At 48.8% G+C, this 19,648-nt stretch overlaps 1 protein-coding gene across 2 annotated transcripts; it reads left to right on the forward strand.

Moving 5' to 3' along the window:
• Positions 1-546: 546 nt before the first annotated feature.
• Positions 547-18,543, forward strand: LOC112309751 (C-C chemokine receptor type 3-like). 2 transcript variants are annotated; one of them, XM_045199928.2, is made up of 7 exons: positions 547-674; positions 11,017-11,145; positions 11,290-11,426; positions 11,982-12,053; positions 12,963-13,035; positions 13,186-13,219; positions 17,050-18,543. In XM_045199928.2, exon 7 carries the CDS (start codon positions 17,061-17,063, stop codon positions 18,138-18,140), a length of 1,080 nt encoding a protein of 359 aa, XP_045055863.1. In that variant the 5' UTR covers positions 547-674; positions 11,017-11,145; positions 11,290-11,426; positions 11,982-12,053; positions 12,963-13,035; positions 13,186-13,219; positions 17,050-17,060; the 3' UTR covers positions 18,141-18,543. The 2 variants fall into 2 exon arrangements, with proteins under 2 accessions (XP_045055863.1, XP_045055865.1); XM_045199930.2 differs by lacking the exons at positions 547-674; positions 11,017-11,145; positions 11,290-11,426; positions 11,982-12,053; positions 13,186-13,219 and having other exon boundaries at positions 12,829-13,035.
• The last annotated feature ends 1,105 nt before the right edge of the window (positions 18,544-19,648 follow it).

A 19,648-nucleotide genomic window follows, 5' to 3' on the forward strand; every position in this document is an offset into this window, starting at 1 on the left:
GGTCCCTGGGGCCTTTCACAGGTGGAAGGCATGCACACACATACAGCTGTTTAATGTTTTGTTTTTTTTTTAACACAGGTGGAACATATGATACACATTGTTTTTCATCTGGCTTTTGTCTCATGAACTGAGGAGACATCTTTGCCAGCACACAGGACCGGCTTTAGGCTAGGGCTGTAGCCGCTCCCCGCGTGGTGGGAACAGAGCGAAGTATCAGTAAGATGCACACAAGATTCTACTGCTGACTCTGTCTAGGACTCTGATTTCTTAATCCGACACCCTGTCCAGTGTCAGCCCATGGCCTGGCCTGAGGGCCCCCTCTCCCATCTCACCGACTTCCTTTTTGTGTGTCATCTGTGGCATCCGATCCTGAGTCAGCCCTGTTTCAGCTTCTCCTTTCCTATGTCAAACGCAATGTCCCAGAAACCTGACGTTTTGTGTAACCAGGACAGGGCAGGGCTGGGCTCCTTGACAGCAGGAAGCCTGGGTGTCGTTGTCACCTTTCAGTTTCAACTGCGACACCAGGAAGTTAATTTCCAAGAGAGGGGACAGAGGTGCCATCACCATAGAGATCTCTCTGCTGCCTCATCCTGGGACACGCTGCCGGGCTGCAAAGCAGAAGAGGCTGCTTCTGACCCCAGGCCACTTGTTGGACATGGAAGCCCAAATGACAGGTATCCCACAGATAGACCAGAGGGGCTTTGGGTGACACAAGTGACCCTTAGTTGGCAGCTCACCCCTGCCCTCTCCACACCACCTCACTTTCTCCCCCGCTAACCCTCCCACCCCATTCCTTCCACCTCGTTTCACTTCCTTCCCCCGCCTCTCCTTCCACCACCACTCCTGACCCCGTATTCTGTCTAGCAAGGTGGTCATTTTCCCTCCTTACTCTCTGCTTCCCCTTGCCTGCATGGCCTCTCCCAGGCATCTCTCACCGTGCCGCCCACCCCAGCATTCTACAAACCCCAGCCTAACAAACCAAAGGAAACGCAACCAATGGTTCTTGGTTCCTTTCTCGGTTCTGCTCAGCTGCCCTGTTGTGCTCTGTCATGTCCCAAAATGCAAGAGGGTATTGGGCACGTGCATGTCAGATCTCTCTCCTCCCACCTGAATTACCCAAGAGGACACCTCCTCCCTGAAGCCTCCCCACCTCTGCAGTAGGATGACATCCATGAAGGACAGAAGCTCTCTGAGGGGTTCAATCTTTCTTTTTAGGGAGGGAGAGTGGAGATCCCTTTCCACACCTAATTATATACATTGGACACTTTTACAATAAATAATAAAGCAGTTCACTCAAAACAGCTCCAAAAATTAAAAAGAACAGGAACATTTTCTCACAAACCTAGAAGTCAGCTCTGGTTCGGTATTACTCTCTACCATTCTCTTGTGATAATTCTTGATGACTTCACTATCCACCTATGTCTGTCTTTGCTGCCTAACAAACAACCTCCATCCTCAGGGGCTTAAAATCACAATGGCATTTTGTGATTCTGGGATCAGGTGAGTGGCCCACAGTGGCTTCACTTCCGCACGTGGCAGTGGGTGCTGGGTGTCTCTGTGCTCCTGTGGCCTCTCATCCTCCAGAAGGGTTGCCTGGCTCCACTGCCTGGCTGTCTCAGATGGAAACAGGAACTGTGAAGCATCTTAACGCACAGCCTCAGAAGTCACATAATGGTGCTTCTGCCACATTCCGTCAGTCAAAGCAAGTCCCCGAGCCAAGTCACAATCAAAAAGTCGGAAAATAATACCTACCTTTTTAAGAGGAGCAATAAAGTCACATGGTAAAAGGCTATATGCCCCCAGATGGAAGGCCTTTGAAGCCACACTTACCTTCTACTGAAAAGAAAGCACAGGTTTCCTGTGGCTTCCTCGCCTTGAACTCCTCCCCTCTAATTGTCTTGTCTTCTCCATTCCTCAGCCACTCACACCCGCGATCCTGACCTCTGAATCTGTCCATCACCAACGTCTGTAGCCCTGCACATCTTGGTTCCCAGCGGCCCAGCCGCTGACCCCGCTGCCACCTTTACTGCCCACCCCCTCTAGAGCTTCAACTCCAACATTTTTTTTTTTTTTTACCCCAGAGGGATCACTGGTATTTCCATTTTCCCCTGACCCTTGGCCTCTTCGTGTGCTTGGGTTGCATCATGTTGAAGTCCGTGGGTCTTTGTCGCAGTCCCTCCTGTCCATAAATACAGCCCCCACTCCCTTCCTCTGTTCTGATCTTGTCGTGTCCACCCGCTAAAAGCCCAGGCCTGGTTCGATCTGACTGCCTACCCACACCCGTGACGTCTGATGAGGCACCACCCTACTCACTAGGATTGCTCTAAATGATGGACAGCCAACTGCCTTTCCCTTTCTTAGACATTATTTCACACCTTCTGCCTTTTCCTTGAACCTCCAACACTACTCTGTCATGCTCATTCTTAGCTGATGACCTTCTTCCTATGTCACCGAGGAAACAGAGGCCATAAGAAGAGACCTCGTACATGTCCCACCTCCTTCATCCCATCCACCTCCACCCTTTCCAGGCCTTCTACTCTGCCTTCCCTCCTGGTATGTGGGTGGATTCTCCACGCTCCCATCAAAGTCCATCCTTTCCATGTTGCGCGGGATCCCACCCTCTCACCTGCTCCAGGACATTGGTCTAGTTATGTTCTCTGGTATCATCAGTTTTCCCTGCTCTGCTGGATTACTGCCATCAGCTCACACACACCCCTACTTCTCCTATCCTAAACAAACAAGCAAGCAGAGACTTCTGGCCTAGATGGAGGCATAGGTAGATATACTTTACCTCCTCGAACAACCAAAAGGAAAACAAATTTAAAAACAAAAAATTACCATAACTTCCAGGAAATCGAACTGTATGGAAGCCTGACAACCAAGGAGTTAAAGAAGAAACATTCATTCAGACCAGTAGGAGGGGTAGATGAGCAGCCAGGGCAGAGAGAATGGGCGGCAAGGCAGCAGCTGGAAGACCAAGAGGGCAAGGTGGCAGCTGGTAGACCGGGTGGTCCCACATTTGTGTGTGGATAAACTGGGAGGAACAACTGGGGAGCAAGACAGACTGTGCCACCCAGGGGTCCAGTGCAAGGAAGTAAAGCCTCAAAACCTCTGACTGCAAAAATCTGTGAGGATTGAGGCAGTAGGAGAAACTCCCAGCCTCATGGGAGGGTTTGTTGGAGAGACCCACAGGGTCCTAGAATGTACACAAAACCACCCACTCAGGATTCAGGACCAGAAGGGCCCAATTTGCTAGTGGGTAGTGGAAGAAGTGACTGAAAGCTGGCAGAAAGCTGAACAAGCAGTGTTGTTCCCTCTTGGACCCCTCCCCCACATACATCGCCTCAAGGCAGTGATGTGTGTGGGTTGCCCTGCTCTGGTGAACACCTAAGGCTCCACTCCTTACTAGGTAACAGGCCCACCAAGACAAATAAATATGGATCAAATGAAAGAACAGATCAAAGCTCCAAAAACAGAACTAAGCAATAAAGAGATAGCCAACCTATCATATGCAGAGTTCAAAACACTGGTAATCAGGATGCTCACAGAAATGGTTGAGTATGGTCACAAAATAGAGGAAATAGTGAAGGCTATGAAAAGTGAAATAGAGAAAAATATACAGGGAACCAACAGTAAAGGGAAGGAAACTGGGACTCAAATCAATGATTTGGAGCAAAAGTAAGATATAAATATTCAACTGGAACAGAATGAAGAAACAAGAATTCAAAAAAATGAGGAGAGGTTTTAGGAACCTCTAGGACAACTTCTAATGTTCCAACATCCAAATCATAAGCATGCCAGAAGGAGAAGAGGAAGAGGAAGAAATTGAAAACTTATTTGAAAAAATAATGAAGGAGAACTTCCCCAATCTGGCAAAGGAAATAGACTTACAGGAAGTCTAGGAAGCTCAGAGAGTCCCAAAGGAGTTGGACCCAAGGAAGCACACACCAAGTGGGAGTTGGACCCAAGGCACATCATAATTACATTACCCAAGATTAAAGATAAAGAGAGAATCTTAAAAGCAGCAAGAAAGGAAGAGACAGTTACCTACACAGGAGTGCCCATGAGACTATCAGCCAATTTCTCCAAAGAAACCTTACAGGCAAGAAGAGGCTAGAAAGAAGTATTCCAAGTCATGAAAGGCATGGACCTACATCAAAAAATTACTCCATCCAGCAAAGCTATCATTTAGAATGAAAGGGCAGATAAAGTGCTTTCCAGATAAAGTCAAGTTAAAGAAGTTCATCATCACCAAGCCCTTATTATATGAAATGTTAAAGGGACTCATCTAAGAAAAAAGAAGATGATCAAAAATATGAACAGTAAAATGACAACAAACTCACAACTATCAACAACCGAACCTTAAAAAAACCCAAGAAACTAAGCAAACAACTAGAATAGGAACAGAATCACAGAAATGGAGATCACACGGAGGGTTATCAGTGGGGAGGGGAGAAAGGTACGGGGAATAAGCATAAATGGTAGGTACAAAATAGACAGGGTGAGGTTAAGAATAGTATAGGAAATGGAGAAGCCAAAGAATTTATATGTATGACCCATGGACATGAACAAAGAGGGGGCTGGGGAATGCTGGTGGGAGGGGGGTTCAGGGCAGAGGGGAATGAAGGGGAGAAAAAAAAGGGACAACTGTAATAGCATCATCAATAAAATACATTTAAAAAAACAAAAAACAAACAAATAAGCAAGCAAATAAGTAAGTAAACAAAGTCTCCCTTGATTCCACTTCCACCTCTAATGATCTACTCATTTCTTCAATTTTGACAATAAAATTACTCAGTTTTGTTCACTGGGGCCCAGTTTCACTCCACCCAGGCTTTCTGGAACCCATCTGTCCACTGCCCTTGTCCAGGCCGCCAGTGACCTCCACGGGGCTAAATCCAACAGTCTGTTCTCAGGCCTCATTGGCCTTGACCACTCAGCACACCAGAGGCCATCGTCACTCCCTCTTCTTGATAGTCTTTCTTCCTGTGTGTAGGACACCACACGCTCCTGGTTTTTCTCTTATTTCTCCAGCAGCTCCTTCTCATTTCCCACTTCTGGTTCCTGCTCAATATTCCCACGTCTTGTGAACTCCTGATCTGTCTTCAAAACCCTTTGCTGCCATGGTCCTCCTCATCTAGCAGTGAATGGCAGCTCCATCCTCCCATTGACTCTGCCAACTCGTGCAGGTATTCTGGACTCGGCTCCTGTGAACCTGACATGTAATGTTTCCACAAAGCCTGTTGGCTCTATCTTCAAAACATATAAAGAATCCAATCCCTGCTCACGTCCACTGCCCCCGCTTTAGTCCAAACCACCCAAAGACCATGGTCTCTTTCCAACATAGTGGCCAGAGTGATGCTTCGAGAGTTATTTCAGATCAGGCTCTTCTCTTCCAAGTCCTTATGTTGACCTGCAAGGTGGCACACCACCTGGCCCTCATTCCCTCTCTGATCTTCCCTCCTAACACTGCCCTCTGTGCTCACTTTGCTCCAGCCAAGCTGAACCTAGGATGTTCTTGAACACACCAGGTGCATTTCTACCTCAGGACCTTTGCATGGATGTCCTTCCTTCCGATTTCTGCATGACCTGCTCCCTCACCTCCTTCATATGTTACTTTCTCAACGAGGTGTTCTCTACTCTTCTTATTTAAAATTGAATGTCCTCCCCCATCCCCCCAAAGACACCTATGACTCCGTTCCCTGATTTACTTATCACCACCGGACATACAATATGTATTTACTTAGTTGTGCGCTATTTTCCTCCAAAGCAATGCCAGCTACCGGAGGGCTGAAATGCTTCCTCTTCTCTTCACTGCTGAGTTCCCACATGGTAGGAGCTTAACAAGCATTTTTGGATAGATAAATCACAAGAAGTCCAGGGGGAGGATTGGAGATGGCTGCAGAGTTGGTTAATTTAGAGGCTCTGCAGCTGCACCTAGGACCCAGGGTCCTTCCCATCTCTCTGACATACTCAGACCAGCTCTGCTAATGGCTACCTGGTGTCACATTCAGGCACGATGACATCTAACAGAAAAAAGGGCTGCCTCATCTTTTTGTCAATTGGTAAGAACAGGAAGCTCTGAAGAGCCTTGTGAGAAAGCAGCCACTTGAGAGGTGGATTCTTGGCAGAGACCAAGAGACAGTCCCTCCGCCTGGCCCCTCCTCCTGGCCCTCCTGCGCAGAGCCTGGGTGATGGTGACGTGGGGGAAGCTCCTCTTTGCTATTCTTCTGCCACAGGGAGATGCTTAGCAGGAAGCAGACACGGCGGGGATGGGGGTGAGATTCGAGGGTCTATGAGTGGAGGAGAGCACTATCCCCTCCCAGCATTCCCCCCACCCCCCACCCCCACCATGGCCCAAATGCTACGGGTCTCTAGGGGTGGCTCCTTCTGACAGAGAGCTCAGAGCATAGCCATGGAGCCTGAGAAAGCCAGAGCCTAGGGTTGCTAACCTGACCATGGCAGGTCTGCGAACTCACTGTGGGCTGAGCCTTGTGGGAGGCAGGCAGGAATGAAGAGGTTGACAATGATCCTCTGTAACTGCAGACAGTGATGTGTAAGTCCCTGTCACCTCTTCTACCTAGCTGGAAGGCTCTAAATGACATGGTTGGCCCATGCTAGTTATTTGGGCCCTCCTACCTGATTCATCACACTTCTGTGAGGTGCCCTCTCTGTGTTGAGCGCTGGGCAGGTAGGAGCCTCAGAGATGGATCAGGCAAGGCCTGCAACTTGGTGTTAACTCCAGGTGAGGTCTGTGCGCCAGAAGCATCGGCATCACCTGGGAGCTTGCTGGAAATAGAGATTCTCAGGCCCTGGCCCAAACCTGCCAAATCAGAACCCTGGGGAGTGTGTGTAGGACCCAGGAGGTTGTGTTTAAGTAAGTCCTCCAGATGCATCATATTTATGCTGGAGTTTGAAACTCAGTGCTGGACCTTCACTGTTTAACACGTGATAGCAAGACCAGGAATCGTGTGTGGCCCGTCCAGGGATGGAGCCTGCAACCCAGGCATGCGCCCTGCCCAGCACTCCAACCTGCAACGCTTCAGTTACGGGATGACACTCCAACCAACAGAGCCACACTGGCCAGGGCCCTCGCTTTGATCTTAATAAAATGATGCACACGGGGCATCCGCACATAGCAAGTGTGCAATGAACACTGTTATTGTGGTTGTCCAGACCCTGCAGTGGACTCAGGCTTCCCAACTCCACGTTCAGGGGCCTTAAGTTGGCAGCTCACACAAGGTCACTGAGAGAGTCTTCACACCAGGGAAGCTGGAAATCAGTCAATCAGTTAGCACCTATTTCTCTGTTCTCCTAGAGAGCTGGCAACGCTTACCAGCACCCCGCTGCAGGGTCCCTGCAGGCCAGGAAGGTACAGAGGAGATGTCTGCATCTCTTCACTCTTAAATTTTCAAGAGAAAAGGGATCTGATCACAGAACAAATTTTGCATCTGAGTTTGCACAAATCTCTGGTTTGGGCAGAAACTCACTTTTACTTGAATGCCTGCCTGCCTTTCGCACAGCTAGCTGGGGCCCAATTCCCAAAGAGCAGGGGCCTCCCTTACCTTTGAGACCCCTCCCCCCCAGCCCCCTTTCCCCACAGGACTGCCACAGCCCAGTTTTCTCCGCGCAGCGGGGCCAGCTTTACCCCACTGCCCCCTGGGTGGACTGTGGTTCATGTCACACAAACAGAAGTTCAACCCAGAGCTCGAACCTTTGACAGAGGCATCTTGCCTGCAGCTTCCACTTCCCTTTTCGGGCTCACTACTGCCTGTGGGTTTTAGGGAGGGAGTGAGAAGGGGATGGTGATATTTTGTTCTTTTTTCAGGACTTCTTTTTTGGTGTTTACTCTCCCCCAAGTCCCCCTTGGCAGTTTTCTTGTTATTGGACCAAATGTTCAAATTTTTCACGTGACGATCTACTATTCTTTTAGCCCTTGCCCACCAGAACCTACCCAAGGTCACTGGAGACAAAGCAGGGGAGGGTCCCTGAAGGAGTGTGCCTTCTGGGATGGAACTGGCTTCCTTTGTCCTGCAGTGACTCTGCCAGCATTGCCTCCCCCAGTGTGTCCCGCTCCCTGCTCCAAGCCTCCCCCTGCCCCACCCCCCCAACCTACCCACTCCATGTGCTAGTCCTCCCCTCCCCCCAGCACGCCTTTCCTCCTACTCTAGACCTCCCCCCACTTGTCCCCTTTCAGTGCTGGCCAGACAGCGCTTTTTCCTTTCCTTTCCTTTTCTTTTCTTTAATTGTATTTATTGGGGGTGACATCAGTTCACAAAATCATACACGCTTCAAGTGTACAACTCAACAAAATACCATCTGCACACTGCATCACCACCCCAAGCAAAGTCTCTTTCCATCCCCACTTATCTCCCCTTTTCCCACCTCCACGCATCCCGCCCCCCTTTCCCTCTGGCTGTCCCCACACTGCCGTTGTCTGTGTCTATGTGAGATTATATGTTTGTATTGTTTTGCTTGATCTCTCCACCTTCCTTCATCCAGCCCCCCAAGGCCCCTCCCCTCAGACGGCTCAGTGCTTTTTTCTTATCTTTAATTCCTGTTTTGAGCATCCTTTCCTGTTCGTGATGCTTTTCTACATGTCTGCTTCATGATGCCTCTGTAAAGGGGACCCAGAGCCCCTGCAAGGCCTTTGCAAAGATGCTCATTCAGGAACCTCCACAGGTGAGTCATTTGGGAAATGCAAATTAAGACCACAATGAGACAGCAGCGCAGACCCCCAGAATGGCTGACGGGCAAGAGAAAGGAAAAACAAAACAAAACTAACAACAGATAATGTCAAGCGTTGATGGGAACGTGGATGCTCATCCACTGCTGGTGGAGGTACAAATTAGTACAACCACTCGGAAAACTATTTAGCAGTAGGTAAAGTGACACATATGCCTCCTCTAGGACCCTGCTGGCTACAGAAATCTTTCCATGAACTCCCTGGGAAAGGTTCATGCAAGGAGGTGTTGGCTTGTGCCCAACCTTCCTGCCCCAGGCGGTCCCAGGACCGCCCCCCACCACCAGCTGGGGACAGGACAGGTCTAGTTGGAGGAAGCTGTGCACTTCTCCCTGCCGGTCTGGCAGTGACTTCCCTTCGCACATGCAAGGCTCTTGTTGACTTGAGCTCCCCTGTGAGAAGTTTCTGACCCTTTCGTAACTCCTCAGGTTCTTTGTTTGTTTGGTTGGTTTTTTGGTCACGTGCTCCTGCACACCTAATCTGTCTTCTGTTTGTTTTGTTGCTATTGTTTGGTTGTTTCCTCCTGGGATATTTCTGCTTTACTGATCTGACATTGAGAACCTGGAAGATCGGAGAGTTAGCATTCTCAGTCAGGTTGTCCCGTACACCTTGTGTACCTGGGACCTCAGGACCTTGAACAGCCTGAAATGAGCACCAACAATATCTGGCCCATCCTGGGAAGGGCCAGGACAGAACGAGCCGCTGTAGACTCTGGGGAAACCGCTTTGGGCCCCACCTTCACATTTGGTCACGTGCCATCCTCATCTTCAGCGGAAGGGCAGCAGGCACATGTCCTTCTGACGGCAGTATGGTGCAGGAAAAAGAGAGCACCCGATGGATCCGCCCAGCGCTGGGGAAGGGCGCAGCCCTGCCCGTCCCTCCCTCCGTGGCTTTTGTGAAGTCTTTGCTGAACCTCCACTTCCTCTACAACATGGGGTAACGAGAGCGTCCCTGCCCAGCTTACAGGGCTGCTGTGCAGACCCCTGCCAACATGAGAGAGTGGGCCAGGAAGCCTTTGCAATGGCATCGTGCTGGCCCCGCATCAGCCCAGCATTTCTGAGTCCTCCTAAGGATTCCTAGCCCAGAGGAAAGTTAGTAGGTGTTATTAGAAAAAGAACTTTTTTCAACGTTAAACATAGGTTTGGAAAGTTCTGGGTTAACAAAGTATAAATCGGTTTCTCAGAGACCGGGTGTCCACTGAGCCTCCATGAGTGTTCCCCACACCGTGTGTGAGGGAATCATTACATAGAAAATGGGGAGGCCCCCCCACAACACCCTCAGTTAGAAATGGCAGGCTTGACCTCGTGGCTCAATGGCAGCTCGTCTGACCCCAGAAACGGCGGATCGGATGACGCAACAGTCCTTCGGTGGAGGACGCTGGCATGGGATGTCTTGCCAGCTACCACGCTCATGCCTGGATCCTGAGATCTCGGGTACATTGGGTGGATTCGTTAGTTTAATGAATCCATTGGATGGTGAAAGGGGAGCCCCAACCTGAAAGACACGCAGGCTTTTGACACCAAAACTAGCTGAGAGGAAGACTCGGGCCGCGTGTGAGGAACCTGAGCGAGGTCTGCCAGAGCCCCCGCCCCCACCTCCCCGGAGTCTGCACAGCCTCCTCAGTCGTATTTCTACCAAGAAGCACGTGGGCTTGTGTTTCTCCTCACATAGATTAACCCCCATTTTAACGTCTTCTAAAGCTTGATCTCTCAATTGGTGAGAAAGTGTTGCCCTGACAGGAGCACCCAGCTCAAGTGCTCCCATGATGCCTTGCTTCCACGGGGAGCACACAGTAGGGTCACCCCCACCAAGGTCTGAGTCACTGTTGAATTCAACACCCACCCACCCCTGCCCCTGAGTTCATTATCCCAAACCTCTGTTTTCTGCCCCAGAATGATCGCCTTTTTAGATCTCTTCATTTTGGCTTTCCTTGACCACCGTCTCCAGCCCTTAGCTTGTTGCATAAAGAGATGAAGTTCTTTGGTTGTTTCAATCACTTCAGGAGAATGCCAAGTCGGCCGCGAGTGGTGAAGACTGAGGTCAGAGGAAGCCACCTCTGACTCCCATCCGCAGCCCTCATCCCTGTGACCCTCGTTCCTCATGCGGGGAACTCAGTGTGGGCACACCCAGCACCACCTTGGCCGGAGGCGGCCTGGCTTCTGAATCCGTCAGCTTTGGGAAGACGGGGCTTGGCTCAGCTCTGCCCTTTTTCCTTCAGTAGACACATCTGTCGAGGTCTGGTTTGCATACCAAGCTCATTCTTTTCCCTCTAGTTTCTTCCTTGGCTCAGAACCCAGGCAGTGAAGGCACCAGGGGGAGGGGAGCACTCAGGACTCTTCAGGTGACACTGAGCACTAGACAACTATGTAGACCACAGATGCCGCGGGACCACAGAGCAGGAGGTGAGTACCCAGGGCCTGCTCCTTTAAGAGACAGCTCACTGTGGTTGACATTGGTTGACCATACCCTACAAGCCAGGCCCTTTCCTGTGTTATCCCACCCATTGTCCACCTTGGCGTAGGTGCTGTTAATGATCTTCATTACAGGCCAGGAAGCCAAAGCACATTGCCAAATAAGTGGGATGAGGTCCTGTCTTTCTAAGCAGAAATAGACATCTCCATACGGAAGCTGGACCCTGACTAAGTAGGGATCAGACCAGCAGAGAGAAGAGAAGAAGGAAAAAGTTAAGTGACCAGACATGAGATGGTGGGACTGTCCGAGGCATGTCCGGGGGCCAGTGGATAACCCCTGGGGCTGGAGTGGGGGGTGTTCAGGGCAGAAAGGGAGTCCTGAGAAACACAAGTGGAGTTGGGTGAGGACTCTGGAATTTTCTATTCCACCCCTCACCTACAGAGAAAGATTTCCTTATTCTTACACAAAATTTTTATTGCCAAAATGATGTCCCGCCCTTCCTTCTTTCACTTGTTCGGTTAGTACCTTGTTCCCACACTGTGCAGGCAGAGGGGGAGGCAATGGCCAGCAGGGCAGGCCTGACCCCTGACCCAGGAGCCAACCTCACAGGCGTGAGTGACCAGCACACAGAAGGGCATACGGGCTGGGCTCCCCCAGCCCCCTCAGTGGGCTCCAGGATGGCTCCCCTTCTGGGACAACCTGCTGACACTGTTCTTGTTCAAGGAGCTAGAAATCTGACTCCTGGTAGCCTCTCCACCCCAGGATGCCTCAGAGAACCCATGGCAGAGGCCCCTTCTCTGACACCTTCTTAACTTCTCTTTTCCAGGCCAGAAGCTTCCAGTTTCTCTACCTCTTCTCCAACAGGGATTCCGCTGACCGAGCAAGCTGCTGCTGACTGGTAAGCATCTTCAAGCGGGGGGCCCCGGATGACCTTGCCACAGAGTATCTGTCCTTTCTTCCTATCTTTTCTGCATGATTTGAAGATCTGAAGATCTCTGAAGCATATAGCACAGTCCTACATACATGGCAGATGTTAACAAATGGGGTGAATTGCATTGACTCGTCCACTTAGCCATTTTATCAAAGGTCACACCAGACATGGCCAGAGCTCTTCCCACAAACATTGGGTGAGCGGCTGCTCTGTGCCCAGCGCCAAGCTCAGCCCTCTGGGCTCATCAGAGCATCGAGCGGACACTTGGCTCTGTCCTATGCAGCTGAGGTTATGATGATACCCTGCCCACACCTTATGTTTGCTCAGCCCTTTTACCTATGTTTCTAGTTGGTTCCACACTGTGACGTAGTCACTATTTTTTCCAGTTTACAGGCAAGAAAGTTGAAGTCCAGCAAGATTAGATGATTAACCCAAGGTCATGCAGCGGTAGGGGCTCCAACTGAAACTCGAACTCAAGTTTTCTTGCGGTGTGTAAACCTGTGCTACGACCCACCTCCTCGAAGTCTGCTGTCGAGCTCTGCAGAACGGCAGGCGGGATTCAGTTACCCCCTTCTTCCTTCCCAGGGAAATTCCAATACTGTTTTATTATCCTGCCTCCCCATGGGTTAAAGTGATTTTATTCAAGAATTATCCCCCGCTTCCTCAAAAATGAGCCATTCCAAGCAAATACAGAACACCTGAAAGAAAAAACACTGCCGAACACCAGCCATGTGCACGTCAAGGATTACTCAACTGGACGTTGAATGTGTGTGCCCAGCTTCATATCTTTCTGCAAACTTGCAAAATCTGAGAGACTACCCTGTTCAGATAAGGAAGTTGGGTTTGTTTTCTCATCTTTCTAATGTCTCTGAACAGATGGTATCTCCGCTTCATCGGTGGTGAGACCTAAGCTATCCCCGGACGATAAAGGACTCTGCTAAATTAGCAGGTAGCACGTTTTTTTATTCTTCTCTGGGGGAGAACTCATTAAATGTGACAGAAGTTGTTTATTTAGAAGACATTTCCAGGTAGACTGTCAGGTTCCTAGGAAAAAGGAGATAGAGCGAGGGGTCTAGTTTCTCTACCTCTTCTCCAACAGGGATTCTGCTGACCCAGCGAGCTGCTGCTGACTGGTAAGCACCCTTAAGTGGGGGGCCCCAGATAACCTTCCCGCAGAGTGTCTGTCCTTTCTTCCTATCTTTTGTGTCATTTGAAGCATATAGCACCTCTCCCAGGAGTGCCCTTGAATCGAGGTGATGGAGGGGAGGGAAGCCCACCCCAATTTAGTAGGTACCACGGGGGAGGGTCTATTGTGAAACACTTCCATTGTCTCCTTGCCTTCTCCCATTTTCCCTGTCTTTCTCCAGACCATGCCATGATGCATTTGCCTCTTCCACTCCTCCAGACTCAGCCTTTTGTGCCTCTTTGGTCCACAGGCCTGTGGCTATGCCCACGTGGCCCAGGCTTTTGTGAATGCCCAACCATTGAGAAGATGGCCACTGCAAAAGGTCACACTGAGTGGATTTGTGTTTATTGATACTGACTTGTAAGAAACAGTGAAAATATAGTTGACATGTATGTGTGTGTGCGTACATTTATATGTTACATTTGTATATATACATATATGCTTCAAGGTTTCATCGGAAATCCACTCTGGGTCAGGCTATTAGGTGAATCAATTGACGGATTTGGAGTCTTTTTGTCTGGTTCTACAAGGCTGACTGCTTTACCTGGACCTGTGTTGGAGGGCAGGGATAGAAGGCTTTTTTTAAGCTGGGCAGCCTTGGATTGGCTGGCGATGGAAGCTAACTGTTGCCTGACAAGTGCTTTGGGTAGGGAGGTGGGAACATGGGGTCTTCGGCACGTGGCAACAAGAGGAGCTGGAACACACACACAGCCCTTGTTGGAAGGGTGCTGGTGATGACATTGAACCATGCAGGCTGAGTTACTTCTGCTGGGAGAGAATTTATGGCTCCATAAGAAAAAAGAGATACACCCAGCAGAATAAAATGGGTAAAGGCGCACACACAGATAATGCACAGTAAAGAAAGAACGTATGATTAATAGTTACAGTTTAAAAGGAAATTAAATAAATAATGGTTACAACAATAATGACATCCCTTGGCCTGTATAATTGGCCAAAAATAATTATTTTCTTTTAGATCTTCTCTGTGTTGATGGATGCACGCTGAGGCAAGCATCATCACTTACCAGTGTGTGTGTGTGTGTGTGTGTGTGTTTACACACTTTCTGGAAGCAATTTAGCAAAACGCATCAAGAGCCTTAGAAATATGATGGCAAGTGGAAATGGTGCTTTGGGAAATCTACTTTAAGGAAATAAGAAAAACTGCAGATGAATATGTTTATTGCAGCATTATTTATAAAAGTGAAAATCGGGAACAACTTCATTATGCATCAATAAGACAATGATTTAATAACCATGAATATCTATACAATAGGTTGGGATCCTTACAAATTATATTTTCACTTAGGTATGCGTTTATTGGTTGATTCTTGTATGTGCCCTGACTGGGGATCGAACCTGCAAACTTGGTATATCTGGATAATGCTCTAGTCTAACCAACTCAGCTACCCAGCCAGAGCTACACATATTTTCTAATAATTTTTAACCACATATCACCCCTTTCTGACCACACTGGCCCTCTTTTCTTCTATGATCACATCCAGGCACTCTCCCATCCCAGGCCGTTTGCACCTGCTGTCCTCTGCCTGGCCAATGGAGTGGCATGTGAAGTGCACAGGCAGAATCAGGAACATTCGAGAATACATGGCAAAGGTGGTGTTTTAAGCCCAAGAAGGAGAGGGCAGGTATTCAACATATGGTGTCTTTAAATGGTCAACCACACAGAGAGAAATAAAAGAGAAATGCATCTCATGCCATACACCAAAACACATTTAAAATGTGTTACAGATTTTTACAGATAAATGAAACCATAAAGATATTAAAATATAGATAAACGCTTAGATACTAAAATATAGATAAATATTTATGTAATTTTGGGGTGCAGAGCTTCTTCCTAAATGTAACCCTATGGCAGTGACAGTGTGGGCTTTGGAGACAAAGGACATAGGACAGAGTCCCAGCTCTGTCCCGCACTAACAATGCAGTAGTGACTGAGCCCCACCAAGCCTCTCTCTCCTCATCTGCGAAATGGGGATACAAATGCCTGCCTTGTAGTGTTGTGAGGACGAGCAAACATATGTAAAATGCCTGACCTAAGCAAGACACAGTTACGATCGACTCTTACCTGTATTGGTTACGTGCAAAGAATGCCAACTTCCTGAACTCAGAGACCATTTTCTTCTCGCTATTTTTCCCTTCCCAGGTGATTGTTTATACTAAGGAGGGGAAAATACATCAAACAAAGTAAAGAACTTGGCCATTTCGTGCATTATTTGATCCATGCTGAAAAATGAATATTTCTTTCATTCAGAGGCATTACGCGTGCCGATGCGTAAGACCACGGAGGTGGAGTCCGGGGTGCTGGTTTTCTTCAGGGCACCCAGAACAAGCCTCTCTCTGTTGCTGCTCTTTAGGGGGAGCTCTGGCTTGCACGAGGGGAGGTGTTTGAGGGCTAGGGAAGGGTCTCCGCTTCTGCAAAAACAGGGAGATTTGAATTACCATGAACCCCCGAGGTGCCCTTCTGGTGTTTACTCCAGGACATCTAAGCTCAGCGCCCAGCCACCCCAGCTGAAAGCCAGTGAGCCTCAGAGTTAAGGGCCGGTGGCAACCCTACAGCTGGTGAGAGGAGCAGCTAGGACTAGCTGCTGGGCGCCCCACCTCCACGGAACCCTGCCCGGGCTGACCTTCAGGGGCTCAGACTTCGATTAGGGAGCCAAGGCAAGTCCTCGCCATTGGCTCCAATTATTGCATTTCTAGGACTTGCCTTGAGAAACACCTACTGGCTTATCTGTTCCTGTCCTTCTCCATCTCCTCATAGAAAGGAGAAAGACAGCAGGACCCCTTCAAGGAAGAAGTGCGGGGATTAACTGTCCTTCCTAGGACTCCCTCCTTGCCTGTTTTTCCTTCTGCTCCCTGAGGTCTGTCATTGTAAGAAAAGCAGGCGCTGACCCTAGGGCTCCTGATCTTAAAAAGATAAGAAATCCCATTGGCCTAGCCCTCCCGTGAAGATCCCACGTGAAGGAGCAATCCAAGGGGTCTGTTGTTGGTGACTGACCAGGCCGCCTCAGCACTATGAGGGGCAGCGAAGGAGTTAATTAACCTGGGTCGATACTGCTTATAATGTAATTGCTCTAATAGTTAATCATAATTCCAATAGCCATGTTATCAAAAGTTAAATGTAAAAATCACTGCACTTGAATCTCGTGAAGAGAATATTGGACATAGAGACTGAAGATCTAGCCTGAACTTTTACGTTTACTTGTTAGAGGCTTTGGGGGAAATCACTAAATTTCTTCAAGCTTCAATTTGCCTGTTAGCTATGGTGAACAGCACCTTACTATGGGGCCAGGGAAAGGGGTAGTTATTTGTAATAATAATAATCATTATTATTATGGAAAGTATCTGGTTTTTATATAGATGAGAAGATTTTGAAAGTCATATGTACACAGTAAAACATAAAATGCAAAACGCCTTAAAAGTTACAGTAATAATAGTAATTATTATGTCATTATCATCCAGCCTGGGTTTGTTGGGTTTTTTTTTCCTGTTTTATACTTCTTTCAACTACTTTCAGAAGTCAACATTCCCATTCTTCACTGCCACCCACAGCATTCCTGTCTCTTTTCTCATGGCGGGTCATGGACTTTCAGAACTTCCATCTTGCATTTCTGACTCCTCCCCCATGGCAGCTCTGCTATACCTTTAAATGTCTAGGCAGTTTATCACAGGTGGTTTTGTTAGGTAAATAATAAATCAACTAGGCTTCAGAAAGAGTGACCGCGCCTAATCGTGGGGTGGTTGTTTCTTCTTCTATCCTAGGAACAAGAAAAATGGCAACCCCAGCAGCAGGGCCCATGACGGAGCAAGAGGCCCTCGGGACCACCGGTTACGATTACATGGATATAGAGCCTTGTGCAAAATACAACGTCCTGCAGCTGATGGCCCAGCTGCTGCCCCCACTGTACGCCCTGGTGTTTGGGGTCGGGCTGCTGGGCAACGCGATGGTGGTGGTGATCCTCATAAAATACCGGCGCCTCTCCGTGCTGACCAACATCTACTTGCTGAACTTGGCAATTTCCGACTTGCTCTTTCTGGTCACTCTGCCGTTCTGGATTCACTATGCGCAGCAGGACCAGTGGGTCTTTGGCCATGACATGTGCAAGCTGCTCTCAGGGTTGTATAGCATGGGCTTGTACGGGGAGACCTTCTTCATCATCCTGCTGACCATAGACCGGTACCTGGCCATCGTCCACGCCGTGTTTGCCCTCCGAGCCCGGACCGTGTCTTTTGGTATCATAAGCAGTTTCGTCACATGGGTCCTGGTAGTGCTAGTAGCCCTCCCTGAAATTATCTTCTTTAGGGCCCAGGATGAGCAGGGACATTCAGCCTGTGTTTCCCTTTACCCGGAGGGAGATGTTTACGCCTGGAAGCACCTTTACATTGTGAAAATTAACGTCCTGAGTCTGGTTCTGCCTCTGCTCGTTATGGTTGTCTGCTACTCGGGTATCATTAAAACACTGGTCAGATGCCCCAACAGAATGAAGTACAAGGCCATCCGGCTCATTTTTATCATCATGGTGGTCTTTTTCATTTTCTGGGCACCCTACAACCTGGTTCTCTTCCTCCATGCTTTTCAAATGACTTTCTTTGAGACCAGCTGTGAGCGGAGCAATCAGCTGGATGTGGCCGTCATGGTGGCAGAGGTGATCGCCTACACACACTGCTGTGTAAACCCCGTGATCTATGCCTTCGTCGGCGAGAGGTTCCGGGAGCACCTCCGCCACTTCTTCCGCCAGCACGTGGCTGTGTGCCTGGGCAAACGCATCCGATTTTGTCCTAGCGAGACGCGAGAAAGAGCCAGCTCTGCGTCTCCATCAACCATGGAGCAGGAACTCTCTTTTATATTTTAGGTTAGATGCCAAAAGTTGCCTTAAGAAAATGCTCTGGCCACATGAAGTAAATACACAGAGCCCTACACGAAGTGAATGACATTGACCCCTATACCAGACCTTCGAACTTCCAGTGCAACCCTGAAGAAGCTCTTGAAGACATTAAAATATATTCACAGTGGTTGTGTGGTGTATCTTTGCACCCCAAGGTCATTACCACAGGTTAACGGCTGGGCAGTGTACTTATTGCCAACCTCGAAAAACAGAGCTTTGCTTGAGTCTCTGAAAAGTTAAATGCATTTCAATGCAGCTGAATGTTCAATAGTTAGTATATGCAGCTACAAACAGGTAAAACTTTGTGTATTTCAAACCTTAACTTCAGCCAGCTATTGACCAAATGCAACATATTTCACAAAATAACAATAAATCAATTACATTACTTCTTCACGCGCCTAGCTCTTTCCTTGCTTGATGAAAAGACTTGTTTTTAAAATTTATGGATATGTGTTCTCAAGCAACGTCCTGGTCTGTCACACCTGTTCTGAATATTCTTAACATCAAATCCATTTTCTATGCCCACCAAATGACCGAGTTTCCCATGCGGGACTCAGTGGAAGAAGAGCCATTTGGTATTTTCAGTGTAGAGAATAAAGGCCCCGCTCATAGACACTTCTTAGCCCCGAAATGAGTGGACACCATCCTCTTAGACGCCCTTCTCCCTGCTCACCCAACAGCTGGGTGTGAGGTCATGTACACAGGATGCACAAATGTGGCTTTTGGTTAAGTGAGAGATGCGTAAATGCCTAAGACGAACACAATGCTTGCTTCCATGAGACTTTCCATGGAGTCGGGGGTGCGAGACAGAAAAACCTAGAATCCCCACACGCAGAGGGGCACACTCAGTGCTATGCCTGGCGCAGGAAGGAAGGAACTGTTTCCAGCAGGAATCTGAGAGAGGAAGACTTCATAGAGGAAGTGGCTTTTGAGCAGGTCTATGAAAGAGGAACAGGATTGGAAAGGGGGGAGCATGTGGGGAGGCACTTTAAGCCAACAACACACCCAATATACATGTGAGGAGGGAGAGCAGGAACACGTGTGGGTGGTGGGGTGGGAGGGGTGGGGGGGCTGGGAGAAGCCGTGACTATCGGGCAGGGCATCTTGGGCTTTGTTGGGGAGGTGAGGGGGCCTAGCGAAGGGCTGCGAGCAGAGGAGTAAAATTGACAGGGAGCCTTAGGGAGATAAGGTTGGTAACCCACAGAGGGCGGAGTGGAGGCCCCAGAGCCATGCAGGGAGGGAAGTTAGGGGACAAGTGCAAGTGTGGAGGCAAAGAAAGACTGACAGCTGGTAAGAGAGGGGCCAGGAGCACCTGATGAAGAATTCAGCATCAGGGTCAAAGCACCAGGAGTGATATACTCGTATGGTTGATTGAAAAAAATCAAAAGCCGAAAGAAGGTATATGCTATGTAAAGAAACAGAGAGAGAGAGAGAGAGAGAAAGAGAGATAGAGAGAGAGAGACTTGCATTGAGAA

Source organism: Desmodus rotundus, chromosome 8, assembly GCF_022682495.2.
Source record: "Desmodus rotundus isolate HL8 chromosome 8, HLdesRot8A.1, whole genome shotgun sequence".
Taxonomy (NCBI): Eukaryota; Metazoa; Chordata; class Mammalia; order Chiroptera; family Phyllostomidae; genus Desmodus; species Desmodus rotundus.